General features: G+C 41.7%; 2 protein-coding genes across 2 annotated transcripts; both read right to left on the reverse strand.

Moving 5' to 3' along the window:
* Positions 1 to 1,603: 1,603 nt before the first annotated feature.
* On the reverse strand, positions 1,604 to 4,062 carry ATP5ME (ATP synthase membrane subunit e). The gene is made up of 4 exons (XM_082335566.1): positions 3,980 to 4,062; positions 3,729 to 3,783; positions 3,316 to 3,414; positions 1,604 to 1,738 (listed from the first exon to the last, which is right to left on the reverse strand). The coding sequence occupies exons 1-4, from the start codon at positions 4,013 to 4,015 to the stop codon at positions 1,713 to 1,715; spliced, it is 216 nt and encodes a 71-aa protein (XP_082191692.1). The 5' UTR covers positions 4,016 to 4,062; the 3' UTR covers positions 1,604 to 1,712.
* A 5,361-nt stretch (positions 4,063 to 9,423) lies between these two features.
* TMEM175 (transmembrane protein 175) lies at positions 9,424 to 22,116 on the reverse strand. Its single transcript, XM_082335637.1, has 10 exons — positions 22,017 to 22,116; positions 21,070 to 21,108; positions 19,855 to 19,952; positions 17,785 to 17,836; positions 16,480 to 16,515; positions 15,182 to 15,265; positions 14,343 to 14,507; positions 12,938 to 13,016; positions 11,032 to 11,173; positions 9,424 to 10,479 (listed from the first exon to the last, which is right to left on the reverse strand). The coding sequence occupies exons 1-10, from the start codon at positions 22,017 to 22,019 to the stop codon at positions 9,816 to 9,818; spliced, it is 1,362 nt and encodes a 453-aa protein (XP_082191763.1). The 5' UTR covers positions 22,020 to 22,116; the 3' UTR covers positions 9,424 to 9,815.
* Positions 22,117 to 22,176: the final 60 nt, after the last annotated feature.

The following is a 22,176-nucleotide window of genomic DNA, read 5'->3' on the forward strand; positions in this document are numbered from 1 at the left end:
CAAAAGATAAAAGCAGTACATACCTCTACGGACAGCCCTTATCAGAACAGCAGTAAAACAGAACAGCTTGAAGTAAATGAGCATCCTGTTACAATCACATTTTGCTCCAGCACCGAGTCGCAGCTGAATCCCAAGTGTTGAGTTTCAGTGGTTTTTCAGCAGCACTTATTTCACATAACCACCCTTTGACAGCTTAGAGCGGCACCACAGACATGAGCTGAGCACCAGTGCTTTTCAAAAAAAAGTTTTCTGGCAATTTAGATCTTATTTACACCTCCTGAAAATAACAGGCTTTTGGAAGAATATTTGCTTTTAAGTACGCAACACATCCAGTTATCCTGAGAGGTCAGGATATGATGCATTATTTCTATTTTACAGAAATAGAATTTTAAGCTAATTGGCAGTCCACATCTTTACTGTCGTTAGCATCACCTTATCATTTCAGTACTATGAGGTATACATTCAAGCCAAGAAATAACTGCGAACCCAATCATGACAACATGTAGCTGATTTTCCTGTTCCCCTTTTCTCTTTGAAAATATTCCACCTTAACCCCTTTTCCCTGCAGTTATTAGATACATTACGCTTTCAATTCAAATCCAATTTTGTTATATTTCATTTCCCTATAGTCCATAGGACCGCTTTCTTTTCTTAGTTGAGAATGTACACTGGTAGTTAACGATTTATTTCTTCCAAAGCATAATCTAGAAGAGACTGTATATTTATTAAGAGCAATTAGTTTAATAAAATGTATGACCCTTTCCTGAAAGACTGCTATCCCTTAGAAAGATTTAAAACTGAAATCACTGCTTCAGCTGTCTAATCTGCAATGTCAGAAAAAGGAAGCTAGCCATTGTCCAAGAAACCAGACACCCTGAATCTTTGAGAGAGTTACTAGTATTATTTACAGTGAGAAAAACAAGAACACGAAACAAGTCATTCAACACGACAATCTACAGGGATAGGCTTTTTACCTTCTTCTGGGACATCTGAGGTCCATACAGCTGAAGAGTATCTTAGCAGCTTACGTGCTAAAAGCAGACTTAATTTCACATTAAAGGCCACTAATTTTTTTAAACGTCAGTCACCTGCATAGCCAGTCCCTTCTTCGAAAGAGGCAGACTAGAATTTGACTGTACATTGTTCTTAGCTTTGGGGAACAACATTTGACCATTTGTTAAATCTGAAAAGGTACGTGTTTAGAAACATTTGACTAGTGAGTCAGCACTGATTCCTCAGATCTCAGCATGGCTTGACAAGTCACAATCAAATCTGACTGCACCGTCAAATGCAAGAATTGTGCAATAATCCACTGTGATAACAGAGCTGAAAAAAGACCCGGTCAAGCCATTTAATAAATAGGTTCAGGCAGCCAGTGCCATGCCAGACTCGCTCACCTGCCCATAGATATTAAATTGTATGTATTTTCTGATCACAAACATTATCTATGAGTAATAGATGTAGTGACTGGCTGTTGCTGGAGGAATACAACCGTGTGTTTCAGCCGCAGCACTGGCCACCTTGTGACAAATGCTTCCTGTCACATTCTGTAAGTACTTCCACTGCTGTTCTGTGCAATTCACTCAAAAAACACCAATTGAAGTGGTTTAAGTACTTTATTGACAGAATGGCATGCAGAGTCCACCAACCACTGAACAGTTCAGAACCTAGCCATGTATTTCCATGTGTGAAATTAAGATCCAATCTTTTGTTCATTTCAGTATGGACTCTTCACTTGCTAGAAGGGAAGAAAAACCAAAACATAGTTAGGACTACTAGTCACTCCCATGCTGTACTAAAATATGCAAAGCATTAGTGGAATCAAAGGCTACCTTTAAGTATGCCATTTCTTTCCACTCAGTTTTTATGATTCCCGCTGCTGCTTATTCAACAGACATGTATTTCATTGCTTTGGGGTAAAGGCACTTTTTTGGCTTACTCATTAGTTAGTGACAGGTTTCTGAACTGACAATTCAAATAAGCCCAGAAAAAGTTACCATTACAGATATGTCCGGTTACTCATCTTTAAAGAATGATCTTCAACAACTGCACTGCACTGAATGAAGTTTTAACAATTGCTTTTCTAACTGGAAAAAACACACCAAAACCACAGCTGGGAAAGCAGACCGGTCATCTCTGCACCACTTGTAAATAGATTAAACATTCTAAAGAAATAATCACAGAATTCCATTATTAAATGAAGCAGCAACACCATAGTACAGCCTCCATCTCCAAAAATACAAAAAGTTTCGGCTAAACTAGGAAACATCTAAAAGACCTATTCATTTAGTCCATGACCAATGGAGACAATATATTTCAGATGGTACAACAACTATGCAAAATAGCTTTATCTCTAGTAAGCAATAAAATTCACCAACTTGCATATTTGATTTTACATATGTGTAGTTCATTTAATTTTACAGGGTTTTTTCAACATTAGTCTCGTTTAGGAGAATGCAAATGTCACTGTTTCCCAGGGAAACAGTTACTAAGTGTGTGGCTGCACCAAGAACACCTTGACTTATTAATTGGTTTTCTTAAAGTTCTTAACTGTACGTCCACCTAAAAAAACCTAGGTGAATTCAATCTAGAGAGCACACCCCTCTGTAAGGCAAGGGGAGGAATCCTCTGTTAGAAATGCACAGGGGACCCAAGAAATAATCCTACGGATGAGGGACAGCATGCTGCGGCAGGAATACTATAGGGTGGAAAGGAATGAGAAAAAAGAAGCAGTACTAATCCCAGTTGATCACCTTCGGCATATTCTCTTCACATGAGACATAAAACAAATGATGCTGACCTCTAACACTACGCTAGTGACACCAGTTAAAAGTTTAAGATGCAATTAGAAGCAGTTACCCATGACTTCTGGTTTAGATCATCAGTCACATTTGTGAGATTTCTGTATTGCATGGAGAAAAGGCATCATAGGTTTGCTGTGTCCAGCTGAATAAGGGACATCTGAGTACAGTTAATATACAGTTCCAGTCATTCCTCACAGAATAACCAGTGGCTTTTAGCAGTTTGTCTTCTCAGTGGAAATTCAGATTACTATTTCACAAGTCCTGTTGAGTTGCAAAAGTGTTTTTAACTCATCCTCTACTAATGCTTACATTTTGAAAAGCTTGTCAAACAGCAGCACTATTTACCCTTCGCATAACCCTAACCAGTGCTCCATGGATCCACGTGGGTGTGCAGCCCACTGGTTGTAAGCCTAGATTTCTCCTAAAAGCACTGCAGTAAAAGGGCAGTCCACCTGCAGGCCAGTGTGTGCGTGCTTTGGTGTGGGATGCATAAACTAAATGGAAGGACTACCTTCTGCAAGCTCTTTTGCAATCCGCTCAAGTTCTTCACGTTTCTTTTTCTCTTCAGCCTCTATTCTTCTCTCTTCTTCAGCGATAGGCTTTAGGTAGTCTGTCATTAAAACATTTGTTATAGAACAGTTTCTAGAACCCAGCACGAAGCTCTGCACCTGCCAGCTCACTCAAAAAGGACGAAAAAGCAGTTTTGCTGGCACAAAGGCACGTTTCATACAAATCTGTGACTTCAAACCAGTTAGAGCCCGCCTCTGAGGGCCACCTCGGCAAGGCCGGGGCAGCGCCCGCCGCGGCGGGGAGCGGGGAAGCAGCGGCCGGGCCCGCGGCTGCGCGGCCCGCACCGCCCGCCTCAAGGTGCCCTTGCGGGCCGCGCGGGGGAGGGGGAGAGGCCGCTCAGGGCGCCGCACTCACCGTATCGCTTCTTGCCGTAGATCATCCCCACCAGCAGGGCCGAGTACCGGGTGAACTGCGGGAGGCAGAGACAAGGACGCGCCCTTCGTTCAGCTCACACGCACCGCCAGGGCCGGCCCGGCCCGGCCCGGCCCGCCTCCCTCCCGCCCGCCCGCCCGGCCCGTCGAGGCCGCCGGCCGCGCCCCCGCCCCAGAGCGCAGCGGGAGAGCGCAGCGGGGCCGCGGCAGCCACCCGCCGCCCGCCGCCCTCACCTTGATGAGCGGCGAGACCTGCACCGGGGGAATCATCCTGGCGGTGGTAGCGCGGCGGCCGGAAGTGACGCCCGGGGCGCGGCGGCGGGGCGGAAGGAGGGGAGAGCTCCGCCCACCGGCGGGCGGGGCCAGCCGGCAGAGGGCTCCTGCCGGGGCCGCGCGGGGGCGGCACGCGGCCTGTGACGGGCCTTGGCCGTCCGGCGCCGCATCTCAGTCCGGTCATGCGTCGGCCAGGACCGAGGCGCTGTCACGTCACGAAGTGGCCCGTGCTCGTTCCCCCGTGACACAAAATGGAGGAGCCGTCCCCGCGCCCCGACCCTCGGGCGCGGCGGGACGGAGCGGACTCGCGTTTCCTGCGAGAGATGCCGAAGCATCTGAACCTTGGCCGACTGCCCGCTAGCGGCGTCGTTTTCAAATCCTTGCGTAAAGGTAAACAGACGCAGTGAAAGGGTGAGGATATGATGATTAAACTCCTTGGAAGCTAACTGCCTGTGCTACGTTCTGCTAATCGAGCCGCAGGTAATGGAACTTCTTTCACTAGAAGAGGTGTGAAATGTTGTTTTCAGGGAGCCTCTTGGAAGATTCTCGGTATTGCATTCATTTGTAGTATCATGAAGTTTTTTAAATTATTGTTGTATGTCCTGTGTCAGCAAGACCTGGAAGTGCTTTCATAGATGGAATGTATGTAACCGATCACTTTTTTTTTTTTTTTTTTTTACATTTCTTACATTTTCTTTTCTACATTTACTTTCAGTAGCAAGAACTCTGAGAGACGCTTAGAGCATTACAAATGAGAGGTCACTGCTGGCTGGACATCACTTCAGTTCCAAACGCCACTATCACTTGCTAACGCCGTAGCAATTCGCCACAAGGCTCAATGCCAAGTCCGTAACAATCCAGTGAAGTTACTAGTGGCACAGAGATTGCCTATTCAGCCACTTTTGTCCAATGCATGTCCAGATGAGAGTTTTAAAATCCTTAAATACCCAACAGTGGTATGATTTTAATTAAATATTATAAATCTCCCAAACACAGAGCAGCAGTAGTAGAACCAGGAGTCTTTGTGCTGATCTGCGAAGAGAACACAGGCTGCCCTGGAGACTGGCACTAGCAGAACTAGAACCCGGTCTGGCATTTCTCCAGATGCTAGTACACCAGTTTTAAAAGCAAATAGTTCAAGTTAGATCCTATATTAGCCAGAAGTGTTTTTCAGCTTACTACTACACAGAAGAAAGTTGCAAACTGTGATGGTCTTGAATTCCTGCATCACTTATTTTGAAACAGAGCTAACTTTAATCGGCCACCTAACTAGACTTTTCTGTGTACCACCAGCCTGAAATGCCTCCTGATGACCCAGGCTAACACGTTCAGTGCTGACTTGGTTTTGTCACTCACGTGACACCCATGTGAATGTGGGTGCTAAATACAAATTACTTTTAAAAAAGGAAATAAGTCCCGTATGTTGAAAGTTCCAAACTCCTAAGACAGGGTGAGAAAAAAAGAAATGTTTTACATCTTTCTAAAAAAATCTATTCTACAGGAGCATGTCAGTAACAGCAGATTCTGCTCTTTAGCCAGTGCCTTTACAAATTAGCACCAACTCATTTTTTGAGCTTTTGCCTTGCATAAGTGCTTTACTGAGTTACTGACTGAGCTTGATTTATTCAAAGCAACAAAATGCTCCAATTTTTAACGATTTTGAGCAATTAATTGAATGACATCCCTATGCTGGACGTTTAAACAGAAAGCATACAGCTCTGAGGAAAAATCACTACTGCTCTTCATTTCTTTTGGGGATACACAGGTAGAACAGATGTTCTGGTCTTCCCCTACTGATGCAGCAGGCAACTTGGACTACAAGTTGTGATGCTACATCATCACTCATAGAGAAGAAAAAGAGGAGTAAATGGCACCATGTAGTTACCTGCAATCAAATCACAAATTATAAGCATTAAATGAGATCTGTGTGTTTTCTTCTCACCACAAAAACATTTATCTTTGTGCCCCATTCAGCAGTAGCAAATACGTCACAGTTACCTGACACTGTGTGAAGTACTCTCACACTGAAAAATCAAACTAAGCAAATCCAAAATTCCTGGTGACTGACTTTATTTTACTGAAAAATCCCGTCACAAGGGCTGCTCTTGGTTTATCAAATGCCAAACAATAGCTTGGACTATGTCTGCTCCACTTACATGGAAGTTTCAGTCATCATAAGAAACAGCTTCCTGATAAGTTGTAAGAGAATTATTTGCACTAGCTCAGTGGTTTTCAAAATGGAAAAAAGTCGTAAACCATTTACAATGTTTATAGTGATTAAACACAAATCCTGTCTCTGCAAAGAACTCCAGCTATGACTGTTACTCTTTTAAAGTAAATTAAGAGCTCTATACGGTCTTCATTATTCTGAAGGCTCCGAACTTAAACTGCATCCTTCAGTGGTCTGTAACAGAATTTTTCAGCTGGCACTAATTATTATGGAAGGCAGAGATGACAGTGCTGCAAGTGGCTGTTATTATCTTTTAATGTCTTGAATGGATTCATCTTGAACATGAATCCATCAACAAGGCCAACCGGTCTGAACAAACAGAACAGCCGTCACTATGGAATCACAATTGTCAACTGAGAGACAACTGACTTCTCAGATGCCCTCCCATGCATGACCACATTTTGTCCAACCCGACCCATTCACTTTCGGAAGCAGTTGTGCCTGACGGGCAGTACCAGTACCACAGGCAAAAAATTTCAACATCATTAGAAGCGAAGTTTTACTACAATGTTTTACTGCCATTTTTACTTCTTCGCTTTCAGATTTTATTTAATTAAAACTATTATTCTGCCAAAGAAGGCCAGCAGCCTCCTGCACTTAGGAACCTGAGTGCCACTGGCAGGTCAAGGGAGGTGACTGGTGAGAGCATATCCAGCATGCTGTGTCCAGCTCTCCCCTCCCCAGTACCAGAGAGAAGTGGACATTCTGAAGCAAGTCCACCAAAGGGCAATGGAGACAACACAGGAACTGGAGCATCGCTCATACAGGGAGAGACTGAAAGAGCTGGGACTATGCAGCCTGCAAGAGAAGGATCGGGGGGATCTTATCGATGTTTATGAATACCTGACAGGGAGGAGCAAATACTGAGCCAGACTCTTCTCACTGGTGCCCAGCGACAGGATGAGTAGCAATGGGCACAAACTGAAATGCAGGAAATTCCTTTTAAATGGAAGAAAAAAGAACGCTTTTTTTTACTCTAAGGGCAAGTGGACACTCAAACAGGTTGACCTGTTCAGTGGTTGTGGTGTCTCCACCTGTGCAGATGCTCAAAGTCTGACTGGACACAGACCTTAGCAACCAGCTCTAGCCGACTCTTATTTTAAACAGGAGGGTTGGACTAGACACTCTCCAGAGGTCCCTTCCAACCTCATCCATTCTGTGATTCTGGCATTATTATAATCGTTATAAAGGTTTCACTTTCATTTTCCTAGCGACAAAAACCTGTGGTCAGTAGTAATCCTGTAAAGAACTGCTAGTTACAGTTATATTTGGGAATGTTCTTTCTACTTGAGAATCACACAATTCAAATTAATGCCTCGTTCTGAAATGCAGGTTTTTTCTCCAGAACTTACCAAAACCAGCAGAATGATCGTAAATCAACTCTGTTTATATAAAACCTCAGGTCAAGTTTGCCCTCAAGTTTAGGTTCTGAGATATTACTAAATTTGGCTTGAATAATGGTATCTTGACTACAAGCAAAAAAATTATGTACTTGCAAGTGGAGTAAAAAAAAAAAAAAAAAGGAAAAATGCATTACTTAGCCAATGCAGTTCCTTGTAGTATTTATACATTGCAGTTCACCGCTCTTCAAAGCATCTCTGTAAACACTGGAATGAAACTCCTTGGTCAGATTCAGTTTCAGGTCTCATTTTCTTCAAGTACCAACAAAAGTAGAATCAACATTTCTTTACATCACATTAAAAGCTTTTGGGTGTTTCACACAAAATCACAGAATGGTTGAGGTTGGAAGGGACCTTGATGATTTTGAAGGGGAAAAAAAAAAAAAAAGACGTCCAACATAATTTTAATTGTAGACATCAGAGTTAAGTTTCACTTGCAGAGCAGAAATAAAGGGCTACAAGCTTTGTTTTTTTCACTGGTTGAAATTTATTACAAATACACGTATTCACTGCTTATTATCTGCCTGCTGCACATTAGAAACAAAACCATATAGAACGAAAAGTGCTTTTGTTAAATATCAGAAAAGCCCTGCGATACACAACACAATGCAGAATCCTACTGCAAGTCATTTAACCTCAACCAGGTATAAAACCCTTGAATATCTGAACATACTCTCTCACAAGAAGTACGTAATACTAACAATTACATACATATTGGTACCAAGGTGCTTCAAACCAAAAGCACAAATGCTTTCAAGACTGATCTCAAATGAAATATCTGAATCTGTTTTCACTAACAATTACTCTGGGCATACTTTGCCACAGTACTTTTTAAATTAATTTTAAGAGGAACAACAAAATCCCTCAAATGCCTTTAAATATGGCATTAAAGTTAACAGGCACTAAGAGAGTTCAAGATAGAAACTAATGGCTCTGCCAGAAAGAAATGTAAAGGCTTCCACGGCAGCCAGAGGCTAGATGACTTTGCCCACTCCTTCTGTACAGCTCTCTGCAGGGTAACATTTGATCTTATCAAGCTGCACACAAGTGTAAAAAAATTCAACATGCCATGGACTGGAACTTCTACAGGGTGTTTTTATAGGGTCTTTTGCTGTCTTGCTAAGACTCAGAAATCCGTGGGATCCCTTAGTTAGCCTCTACTTAGGGAAAAACTCAACTCCCTTACCTGATGGGGAACTCACACGTGGCAGGAAAGTCTCATACTCTCTCTGAATATGACACCATGCCTTCAGAATAACAGAAGGATCTTCCTTTCAATAGGCATGAAAACAAGACACAAAACGCCTGAGAAATCCAAACCTTCCATTTCAGATGAGCAGCTGCTTCGGAACTGAAAACAAATTTACCTCTAGTCCCACAGGTCTTTGAATCTCTTGCCTGGGACATTCCAGAGCTAGTTCAAACCTTGGATACAGAGCCACAAGAATCCCCATTTGTTAAATACATCCTTTTTTAAAAGAACAGATATGCCTGAAGAACTTGCGTTCAGGTAGCCTGGAAGACTGCATATGGGTCACAATTGCAACTCCCATCTAAACTCAGGCTCAGAGCCACTCAAACACAAGCAGTTTTTAAAGTGCTATCACAAGTTTGTGACTATGCAGAAGAGACATTGTAGCCATTTAAAAAAAGGGGGTGTGTGTGCACGGCGGGGGGGGTGGGGGGGGGGAAGACCAGCAACCTGTACACACAAATGTTCTACCATGATGCACCATCAGGAAATCCAGAAGTCTCCATGACTTCCAGACCTCGCTCCCTATCTTACAGCAGCAGAACCAGCTTCTATACCTGTGTTTGGCTGCCATTAACGACTGCCCTATGTCAGAAAAAAGGGCATTTTGCTGCGCATCTGTTTGTGCACTTCTTCATCGATCATCACTGCAGTTACAGGTCAAGCAGTATTTTTTCCAAAAGGGTAACTCTAAAGGAAGGGGAACATGCTTTTCTTTGTATCCCCGATTTACCCAATTTTTTCAATTACAGGTTTTGGAGAAAGGGTCTCAAGCATGACCAGCTAAAACTTCAATATGCCCCAGTTATGGCCAACGCAGGCTTTGGTTTAGGTCAATATAATCCACACACGAAGATAATGTGAGTTAGAAGAACTGAAGTTCATGTTATAACTTTACATGCACCGCACGGAAATTCAGGACAGTGTTTCAGTAGGAGACAAACATGCCTCCTCTTCTTCTAACAACACAACCTTCCGTCTGGAGAGAGACATCACAGACTTCATGACAGTTAAAGAAATTCTAACAAAAATGCGCAAGGCAAGAAAAGCAAATGGGATTACAATCTGCATAAGATGGAAAATTGCTGTGCTAAATTCACTTAACAAGCATGTTAGAAAGAAGACCCCAAGGCTTACACAAGGGTAGAGAGCCAGCTTGGCAAACATAAAAGCATGCTCCTTGCCACCGTATCTAGCGAAAGGATGCAAAGTTTCCCTTTCATGGAGGAGGGCTGTAGTCCATATTGCAAACTGAAATATGCTGGCAAAGAAAGTGATAACACAGCTGACCTGAATGGCTTCTATTTCATTGTGAGACTTCTCTGCAAATTCACTGGTCAGCTGGTAAGCTAGTGGAAGCCCACCAATGAAAGCCAATGAAAGTATGTTAAGTAGTCCCATTAACCGTGTGGCTTTTGTTACATAAAGGAAAAGTGAGTGATGGACAAACCACAGGAGCCCAATTGTTACAAATGAGCCAAAGTAGGCAAGGTAGTTTGGCCCATATTCACTTAAAGCTTCAAGAAGGCTGCCATGGAACTTCTCCTTAACTTCTCTGGGATCAGGGACGTTGTCTTCACTGTGGAGAGAAAACTTAACTTTGCATATTACTGTTATAAAAACATACCTGGAGCAACACTGAACTATGTTGCTTTACTCTGAGCAAGCAGGGAACAACAGGCATCCACTTTGTAGTTCTCTAGTAACTTAAAAACAGTATTTCAAATAACAGCTCCGCAAATAAATTAGATCTGAAAGGAAATCTGAAAGTAAGCTGGCATTCCTTTACGTTAATGTAACAAAGTTGCCACCGTGACTAAACAGCTTTTGTTGATAAAAGCCTTTTATCTGAAAACATGACTAAGCAAAAATGAAGCTTTGTTCTTCAAGACTCCCCACCCCAACGTACATTAAATAGACTGATGATCACTACTGCTGAAATGTGGGCATTAGAAATATCTTTTGTTTGTGTTCTGTATCTTTCCAGAAAATGACACTTAAAATAACCACTGCAGGTTTTAGAAGTCAAAGACAATGTTTGGTTAATTTTATTTCCTCAAATATTACGTATAGACAAAAGCTAGTATCATATTTAATAACACAAAGTGTAAGAGGCAACACAAAGCCTTACCATATATCCAAAATGAGCAGGGTTGCTACAATAGCATAGACTCCATCACTGAATGCTTCTACCCGTTCCTTACTGAGAGGCTCACTGAGGTAAAAAGTGAAGGTTTCTAAGCTATGGTGTTCCTCCTCTTCGTTTCTCTGACCTAGAAACAAACGTTTGCTAATGAAAGGCAAAATCAGGCAGTATAAACCAAGGTAGTTAAACAACCTACTGTGACCTCCCTTTCTCTTTCTCCCCACCTGCCAAAATCCTTCTGTAGAAACAAGGGTGCTGTTCATCCACACAGGTCAGTCACTGCACTTTTTTTGGCAGCTGTGCCTCTCCCTGGAGCTCATGTTGCTTTCAGCACAACAAGTGCTTCAGGGACAAAAAAGGCCTGGCCTTTAAACTGTATGGCAGACCACTTCTAGCAAGTGATTAATGACTCAAAGCTGTAATTGAACAAAACATTTGAGCTAAACAAATCAGATGCTGTGCCTATTATGGAAGCCCTAATAGCTGTAGGTCCTCTAAGACAGTGTGGAGAACTTATGCTGCATGGAAGAAAAATCTCCCTGGAGCACAGGGGCTGCACTGAGATGTCAAATGGCCTGCTTTAAAACAAATCCAGTCTTTGGTCAAAAGATGGGGCTCTGGAGCTCTTACAGGAAATGTCAAACACACCCCTAAAGACTGGACTATGAACTGGCCAGCTAGCCAAGCTGCACCACTTCAGGAATACAGACTGGAGGAAGAAAAAGCCTACAGCTTCCACAGGGAGTAAGGAGAGGAACTGAATGAAAAGCAAGCCTAACCACAACTCAGTCAACAGAACCGTAATTTATATCAGTCATCTGATGGGGTGAGACGTACACAGACATGACCTGACTGCAACCCGCAGTGCTCCCATCACAGTAGGCACAGGCAATATTTGTATGTGTTTATTCTCTGGCTCCAAGTCTGGCTTTAGCCTTTTCAGAGCATTTCTGCCTCTCTGTCTACGACTGCTGCCACATGGGGGATTCAAAAGTATGTTCCTGTTCGCAGTGTACACAGACGGACTTGTACTAGGCTGAACAGCAGCAGCAGAAGCACAAAGGTGTTAATTCTTCTGACTCACCGTGGGAGTGCCGATTCCAAAGACATGATCTGTTCAGTGTTTTTGTGGTCAGTTTATACTGCTCTCAAAGAGGGACACTCCACCTTTTGGCTGAGTAGGTTGCATGATACCACCTTCTCCTTTATTTTGGCACTGGCAACCTCCTTCTCAGCAGAGTTTAAGAGCAGCTCTGGCTGTTGGTGTGGCTGTGCAATTGTTAGTGCTGACACAAGGGTGGCAGAAAGAACATAACCAAGGAGCGTGAGGGAAGGAAGCATGGATTTAGGCTGACCATGTGTGAAGACACACATTTAGACCACAGCAGTTAGATTAACGAGATGTAACACCCTAAACAGTTAATTACCCTGAAAAAGTTTGATTTAGAGGTGCTCTGCTTGCCAGTTTGAAAATATGGGATCATACAGTATTGCTGGGAAGAAAGTGACAGAGGCATAGAGCTTGCTTCCTATATTCTTCAAACCCCATGCTCCCTTTTTAGGAGGGAAAGGGATAGATAGCCTGCAGCCATCATTCATGTACTTGTGTGTGCGTCCATGTACATGCATAATCAGGACAAACCAGAAAGGTTTTGCACTCAGAAATAATCTTTGAATGTGTTGTGCCTTACACAAATCTAGTCACAAATTAAGTCAAATCAGGGAGCGAGGGAGAAACTGTTTGGAAGCACAGCAATAAACCCCAAAACCACTATGTTCCAAGACTGAAAATGGAAGTAGAACTAAAGTTACTTCATTCCAGGCTGTTTGGATAACATGTTGACAACCTAATAACATATCTGAACATACTCCTACGAATATTGTTACTCACCAACAATCTTGGTTTTACACCATGTAATGAATCGAGTGAGATGCGGAAAAACGATTACGAGACCAAGGAGTACATAAGACTATGGAGAAGAAAATTAACACAGTTTAAATTTAGTTATCAAAATATAAATTACCTTCCAAGTTTAATATGAAACTATTACTCTCAATCTTTAGGTATAATCACATTGAGAAAAATAAATCCTGACTTTATGACATGGAAAAGGCTCACCTGAAATGCACATGCACCTCTTGAATATTGCATGTGCAACCTAATACTGCTTTTTGATAGCTAATTTAGTACCAGTAATGAAGCAAGCTAAAACAAGAAGGGAAATAATTCTGCTAACAAAAATGCGGTAATGGCTTCTTTGGAAGTTGGAGAACTATCCCACGTCATCCTTATGCGTCCCTTCCAACTTGAGATATTCTGTGATTCTACTACTTGTGTCCCAAAGACACCTCAGTGGGTCATAAGGGTTCACAGGCTTTGCACAGGTCTAGCACAAGCACAAGGGCAACTTGGAGACTAATTTCACTGCTATTAATATTAAAAGAAAATATACGAATGAACAAGGCGAGAGAGAAGAGGGAAGTAAGGGTGTAAGAGGAAAACATATCTTCCGTTAAAATTAGGTCTTTCCACATTTGGACTCCTAACTGTCCCCTTTATCAACAGCAACCTGATTCCTCCCAAATTTGGGGATTATTTAAACACTGCTAATTGCCACGGAATCTTTCTCTAAATTCAGTTAAATCCACCTTTTCCTAAAGAACAAGACAGAGGAAAGGAAGCTCTGGATACATCCAAAAACTAGATTTCAGTTCTAAGCTGGGATTCTGAGAAAGATAAAAGCTATTAATAAGTAGGAGCAACTCACTGCCATTTAATAAAGATGGCAGAGAAAAAAAGCTGTGTAAGAGCAGGCCTTAGCCAAAAACATTTGTTTTGAGACACAGGCTGGCTAACTGGTCTGCTTATTCTATTTGCTCTTACACCCTGAGTTAGTGCAGCAATTACATTCAGTTGTCTTCAGTTTGTGCAATGTGAAGTTTATTTCATGTAACGTTCCACATTATCTCACCTACTTATGATGAGCAAGATGCTAAATTACAGTTTAAAAGACCTGCTTCTAATTAAGGGAAGCATTAAAAAAAATCAGGCAGAGCAAGTAAAGCAAATACTGTAGCAGAAAAAAACTATCCAAACTCAAGGATCAAATTACGGATTGGTATCTGTGAATTGAACACCTTCAATGCAAAACAGCAGCCATGATTACAACACCACAGAACTGGCAACTGAGAAAGTCTGCATATTTATCCTGGACATCATTATTTTAATACACAGTCCTAAATACAACTAATATAAATTGCTGCATCAAAGTTTTAAGTTAACTGAGAGAACTTACCAAAGGAATAAAGACAAAAGAAAAGATGGCTGCTAAAAAGCATAAAACTGGTCCTCTTAGGATAATCTTTAAGATATGACGTTTATAGAAATTCTGATTTTCAGACACCTGTATCTGTTGATTCAGTAAGTGTGGGTGATAGAATCCATATGCTACTATGACAGCCTGCAAGAAGAGCATTACTGAAGTTATTACATACAAGCATATATTTCAAATACAAAACTGCAAAACTATAAATCAACAAATTCCAAAACACTTTCAACCTTATTCTTCACTCCCACATGGAGGGCTGGTCTTAGAAACTCTGAGATTTCACAATACACTGCACATCAAAATTTTAGTCTCCTCTGCAGAGCTTGTTGTGACCACGGATCTTATGTGAAGAGGAAGAAGACCTCCACAATAAAGAACAGAAAGTGACAAGGCACTACACCAGGAGAAAACCAGTGACATTGGACTGAGGCTGAAAGCCCATGTTCACTCAGCCATCACTGCACAGCTCAGTAAGAACCTCAGCAGGAACAGTCAACTGCTATTTCCCCAAGGCATTTTTAAAGAGTGGGAAAAGAATTACTATCCTGTGGATTTTAAGATCAGCTGATTTAGTTGCATAAATAAATAATTTAGTTGCATAAATCAGCTTCACAGGACAGTGGCAATGCAAACTTCCATCTTATATACAGATACTATATTATCACAGCAAACGCAACTTTGAAAAAGAATGCTATACAAACAAAAAAGACATTTAGCAATTTATACCCATAATTAAGAAACGTAATTTTAGTTCTACCCAAGAAAATCTATTTAAAAGTGAAAATGTAAATGGATAGCTCCAATACCTGTATAAGGCCAATCACAACAGCACAGACACTGAACAGGAAAATGCCAAAAGGTACCTCTGGAAAGGAGGCCATTAAGGAAAACTAGAAAAAAATGCAAGTAGATAAAATATTTAATTAAGAAGCAACACAGGAGTAACAGTAGAGAAATGGAAGCACCCTTCATTCAACACAGAAACTAAAAAACCTAAATAATACTTAGCATTTTGACATAATTCCACCAAATGCAATTTCTAGCCACAAATACATGCAGGCATCCCAATCAAAGGCATCTGAAGAATGCCTTTGCTCTCATCTTGATACCACAAAACCATAACCTCTCTGACACTACGCCTCCATAATAATTACCAACTGGCTTGTAGTTAAGCATAAATTTTAAAAGTGTTTTCAGTGGACAAGATGTTGATAGCTGTGAAAATTCTTGATATTAGGATACCTTTTTGAATCTTTTAATTTCTCTACCTCCATGGCTCCCTGTTGTATTAATTTCTGCAGCTTCATTAGGGAAAGAAAAAAAGCAGGGAGTAGTATTAGGGTAACATCGACAACTTTCCAAAAATTATTTCAGCTTCAAGGCAAAGTAAAAAGTATGTGCTCTTGCTGATGAAGATTGTTTTACTGACCACAGCCTTATTCTTTGCAGACTACTGTATAACACAGATATATCCACAGAGAAACAGGTGCCTGTCATACAAATCTGTTCTACACATCCAGTAAATATCAAGATGCATTTTAAGCAACTGTTTTGTTCTGCTAATGTGGTGTTCAGTTGCAAATATTCTTGCTAGGTCTAAAGGTCATCTGTCCAGCAATTGTACAGAACATCAAATTTGCAGATTTAAAAAATGAGTAATTGGCTGCCAGAATGGACCTTGCTGAGTAAGTCAAAAGTGATTCCAAAAACTCTGTCTAGATTACAAAAGGAAAACGTTCTGTCATCTAAAGAGGAGTTTGAAACACAGCTTTAGGTCCCTTACAAAATGCAAAATTTTCATCAGGCAACTTTGACATTTTTCAGTACAGCTGCTTTTTTAAAAGAAATCATGGGAATCTATGATATAATTTTTGCTCAAGAATACCCATTTTCTGCCAGGTCTATAACATGAGGTAATTGAAGGTTATGACATGTCCTCATGAATTTTAAAAAAGTAAGGCTTAACTATTACAATGGATTCTGGGTTTATACTATAATAACACTTTCCCGGGTTTCTGAATACTTTGGTAAGGTCTTTCCAAATAAATAAAGAAAAAAAACCCCTGTAATTCAAACATATGTCAAATTTTAGAAAAGTACTTACTGTGTACGGCAAGAAAGTTATGATCATCATACAAGCCTAAAACAAAAAAAAAAAAGGGTACTGAAACACTAGGTAAAATACAAAGCAAGCAATTTCCTCATTAAAGATGTGTCCAGAGAATGCAACACAAACAGATCAAATGCTAATGCTGCGTCACAAAAAACCCCACATTTCTGAAGTTGCTGAGCTCTGACTGTAACAAATGGCTAGTTCTGTACACATCTTCCGTGTTTGCTATCCAAACTGTATAGGCTTATTTTAGAAAACACTACAGTTTTGTTACCAATACCATGGGTAAAAGTTTTGCTATGGCTCTTAACAGACTTCTTTCTTAAGTAGCAATGCCAAAAGTACCACACCTCCTAAAGAGGTGTTTCTGATTTATCACAACCATTAATCTCTGATCACATATATTTAATATATAAAAAAGCCAAATGAAAAAAAAACACCTCAAGCACAAAGAAATGCATTGCTTTGAAAGCTGCACTATATAAGAATTACATGCCTTAAGCTAGTCGTCTAACATAACTTCTTGTAGTGTTATCTCATCGAGTTTAAACTCAGTATTTTTATTAACAAAATTAAATTAACTGTGTGGTTGCACACTGCCAGAGAACAGAATTTTAAACAGTAGAGTAAATGCAAAGTTCTAGCTGAAAGCAAGAATATGTTCACCATTGCAGCATCCCATTACAACTACTAGTAACCAAAATATTACAGAGTGGCTCGTTAAAAAACATACTCAAATAAATGAAGAGTTTTTAAGAGATAAGATTTAGGCAAGTGTAAAGCTCAAAACACTGGTTCAGAGTTTGGTCTCTCAGTGTAGTTTTTGAAAGAGCATATAATCCTCTGTTTCAAATAAGCTTCAGAACAAATTTCTGAGCAACTTAAACAGAGAAATGACTGAAAACGTAACTGTAATTCAAACCTACCACTAAGAACTTTTGCCAAAGAAGACATAGCATTTCATTTTCGTAAGCCTGGAGGACAGATAATTGAGCTGGACACAGATGAACAGAGTCAAAGGCTTTTGCCATAGGTGCCTCTTCAGTTCCCTCAGATGAACTTCAGACTAACCTGCTACAGAGCTTCTTTTGGCTTACAGTAAAACATGTGCAAGGTAAAAGCAAGTTACTTATCAATCAGCCACTTTGGCAAGGAGGAATTCAAGCTCTTTGTATCTTCCTGACTTGGAAATTTGGCAGCGTTATGCTATTTGAATTAGAAACTTTTGGATATGTAGATACAGAAAAGTGACCTGTACTTGCTAGTTAAACATCCAGCATGTCTGAGAAGACTCACCAGATTTAGAAGAGCGAGGACATCATCTATAAGCTCTATCACCTGAAACAACCTGTGAAGGCAAGGCAAGATATCACGAACAAGCCAAATTCCAAAATGTGTTTTACAACACTGTATACAAATTGTACACTTATGTTACTATAGGGGAACCAGATTTCCTTTGCTCCAGAATTTAGACAAGCAGTCCAGGTGCTACCAAAATTCCTTAGCTCAAACATGGAAGTAATTTGTTAGAAGAACTTTGAAAAGCAAGATATGAACAGTCAAGTTCAATCATGGAGCAGTTATTAAGAACCTCATTTCTATTTGAAGGACAAGTGGCATATGATGTAGCAGACTGGCTTTTTTTTTTCTTCCCTACTCAATCGTTCCTCTATAACTGAAATTATGTATTTACTTTGAAGTAAATGTCACCATTGTTAAAAGCCAATTCATCTGTGAAGAAGTGATCCAGACGTCAGTTCTGACCCATTGAGTCACATACCAAAAACCTAACAAGGCAGTGAGCTACTGTTAGGCTATCATTCCTTGGAAAATGGAAGACACGGGTGTGATTCAGGAGCAGGAGTTGACCACGATTCTCTAGAGGACTTGCCACTTCACTATAGGATGAAATGCAGCCAGGTCACAGGGCAGACCACTGGTTTGCTTTCTCCCGCAGCAGTTTTGTTCCAGAACAGCTCTTTCTTTTGCTACCTGACACGCTGGGGACAGGACAGCCAGCAAACTGCTAGTGAGTTGCACAAGGCTTGGAAGCCACAAGACAGCTATCGTCAGCTGTCAATTAATCACCTATTTATTTAAACAAAGGCCCAGAACTAACTGGAGGCTGACAGCCTGTGCTCACTGCTGAAGCAAATGCTTCTGAAGCATGAACAAAGGCAGACTTTCACCAGCAGGCACTGCTCACTGCTTGCACAAGAACACGAACAAGTCCATTGGATACTCTGATACCAAACTAAAAATACAGGCATGAGACTGACTTTTAGTTTGCCAGACGAAGCAATGCTGTGTAGGGATCTGAGCCCTGCAGTAGCACTGCACAGATCTTCCAGAGCAGATCCAGATGTTCAGAGTCCATGTAGAGTCTCAGATTTTAATTTGTCTCACATGCCATTGTGAAAAGCTATTACTCTGATTTTCTCTGAGTTTTACTTGGGAGAACAGAGGCGAGTTCATGCTATCAGGGACAGTATATTTTAAGAATTTCAAGGCTTAAAATTATTTCTGCTGAAGATACAGCATAGCTATTATTATGCAAAGAAAATAAGCTTTTCTTCCAAACTGCCCCACATCTTGTTAATGAAATTCCTGATCCACAGAAGTGTCACTTAGAATCAATAGAACCAATCACCCTCCATGAAACCCTAAACTATTCAAAGACTATGCCCCAGCATTTACTTATGCAAGCAAAGAAAAGGAATGTGAAAAAAGCACTGATGTGAGGTATCAGCTTCAAGTATTGAATTACAGGTTGCACACCTCTATTAGAATGCAGTCAATCCGCTTACTTAAGGAAAGAATATAGTAACATTTGTAAATTTCAAAATTCAAATAAAAACTGCCCTGATTCCCGTATGATGCCTGCATGTCAATTTCTTTTTAACTACCAAGACACGGGCAGGTGGCAGTGTCCACAGCTCTATAAAATGCACCATCTGCAACATTACAACTGATTTTGTGAGAAGCACTGCTGAGGACTGAGAGAGACAAGTTTTAGGCCAGCTGTACTATATCAGTTCCTCTACTTGTGTAGCACACAAGTTACAAAGTCATACTTTTTCACCATAACTGGAAGTTTAATTCCATGTAGAATATGAAGTGAAGAGTAACTCTAATTTAAAAGATACATAATCCTTGTTTTTCTCTGTATCACTGTGTCAGTAGTGTAAGAGTACAGTTATTCACTGCTTAGGGTAGCATGTCTTTACAATGAATTTTTTATGTTATCCAACAAAAGAGAATTCAGAAATATATCAGCAAGACAGAAATTTATCAGACACATGGTTGCCTCCTGTCCTTTTAAACAAAGTTTTTCTTTAACTTTGGAGTTAAACGCTGTGTTCCTACCTTACATGAGCTGCCCATGCCACTGTGACTATTAAGAAGGTCATCAAGTAGACTGCAATTTTTGCTAGAAGAAGTTGCTGAACACTTTCACCTAGTTTCTGGAACAGAAAGTGACACCCATAGACACAGAAATGAAAGAGAAAGTTAAATGTTACATTGTGAAATTATTAGCAGTCTCTGCAAATGAGGAAGGACATGCACTCATGTAATAGATTTTTCGAAAATGCCGGCCAAGAATGCAGTTCTCTTCCAACAATCTTTTTACTACCATGCAGAGGAACTGGTTTATTACGACACTTGTAAGTATGCCAAAATGTGTAGTTAGTGGCATACACCTCTCTTCAACCTGTAAAAGCACTACCCAATGCTCTGTTCACCTTGTGATTCATTTATGCACTCTCTCATTACTGGTACTGCAATAATGCATTTCAGAGGAGGGCTGGCCACAAAATGCCGCTTTTATCTTCTTAGCACTAACTTCTGGAGTAGAAGCATCACATGGTTTTCATGCGATGACTGTTAACAATGAGGAAGGGTAGAGCCTAACCACAGCAAATTTGGCATGTACCGCCACAGTGGCTTCCATAGACTCATGTTATGGATCATACTTGAGTTTCCTAAACTAAATGAGACAAAATATTTGCATCTAGGTCTGTTTTTAAGAGCAGAAAAATAAATCACAATTAAAAAAAAAAAACGGTAAACTTTCTCAAATGATTAATTTATGTTTCCTAACATTCCTGTTTCTTTCAGAATTAGTTTATTTTCTACAGTCTTCTTTTTCCACCTTTGCTTATTCTGATTACATTTATTATTAATCTGATTTTAAAACCAGCATTCAGCTTGCACTATATAAGTGGCTTCTCTAAGTGAAGATGTATTACCAAAAAGAGCAGATGCTTTCTGAAGGATATTTTGGTCAGATGGGCAATTCATTTTTCATACAAAAGTAACTGGATAAAAATCTATGGCCTACAATATACAGCTCATTCAGGCTTTATATCACAAATTCTCCAGATTACACAGATCTTCAGTATTTAAGAAGTTTTTCACCCTAAGTTCAACAGCTCCTGCCTCTAAAGGAAATTTCTGTTGGCTTTAGTGTTACTTAATGGTTTGGGATTTTTCAAAGTCTGGAACTTGAACTGAGGGTGCTAAATTAGGATGTTACATGTACTTGCAAGGACACGAGAAACAACGAAAGACAAATGATACCTGATCAGGATGTATTTTTGTGTGAGCCACAGGCAAAATCTGAAATAACAAAACCTTATTAGTACATTACATTCTTTTCCTTATTGAGAGCTTTATTAAAATCTAAAAAACTTCACATGGCCGCAAATACTCCTAGATCACGTAGCTACTAACAGCCTGCAGTTCTGGAAGACGGAACCACTTTCTGGCCGCACAGGGACAACGCTGTTACCTGCCGCCACGACCCTGCACTGCTGCCCGGCGACGGCCCGCCGCGCTGGCCGGCACACGGCTCCCAGAATCCGGGCCCGGCACTGACATTTCGCGGTACCGCTGCAGGAAGGGGGCTGGGGGGAACAGGCCAACGCGGCTCCTCGAAATCATAGAATCATAGAATTGCCAAGGTTGGGAAAGACCCTTAAGATCATCGAGTCCAACCGTTAACCTATCACTGCCAAGTCCATCTATACCATGTCCTCGAGCACCGCATCTATCCGTTCTTTAGATACCCCCAGGGATGGAGACTCAACCACTTCCCTGGGCAGCCTGTTCCAATGCTTGACCACCCTCTCGGTGAAGAAGTTTCTCCTAATATCCAACCTAAACCTCCCCTGGCGCAGCTTCAGGCCCTTTCCTCTCGTTCTATCACTCGTTACCAGGGAGAAGAGACCGATCCCCACCTCGCTACAGCCTCCTTTCGGGCTGGGCGGCAGCCGGCCTGGCAGACAAGCGCACGGGCAGGGCACGGCCGCAATCCCCGCGGCCCGAGACGAGCTGCGGCTGCCCCGGGTTTTTCCCTCGCGCCGCCCAACGGCGGGCCCCGGACCTGGCCGCCCTGCCTGGCCTCCCCGCGGCGTCAGCCCGCCCCCAGCCCCGCCACCCCGCTGCCGCTGCCGCCGCCGCCAGCGCGGGTTCCGCAGCGGGGCCGGGGCCCGGCCGGGCCGGGCCGGGCGGAGCCAGGCGCTCACCATCACCGTGGCGATGATGGAGAGCAGCGCGTCGCTGTAGGCCAGCAGTCGGTGCGACGTCTGCGTGCTGCTCCCCAGCTCCAGCTCCAGCCCCCGGCCGCGCACTGGCACCGGCTCGGGTTCCGCCGCCGCCCCGCCGCCGGGGCCCGGCGCCGCTGCC

The sequence above is a fragment of the Platalea leucorodia genome, assembly GCF_965183815.1.
Source record: "Platalea leucorodia genome assembly, chromosome: Z".
Taxonomy (NCBI): domain Eukaryota; kingdom Metazoa; phylum Chordata; class Aves; order Pelecaniformes; family Threskiornithidae; genus Platalea; species Platalea leucorodia.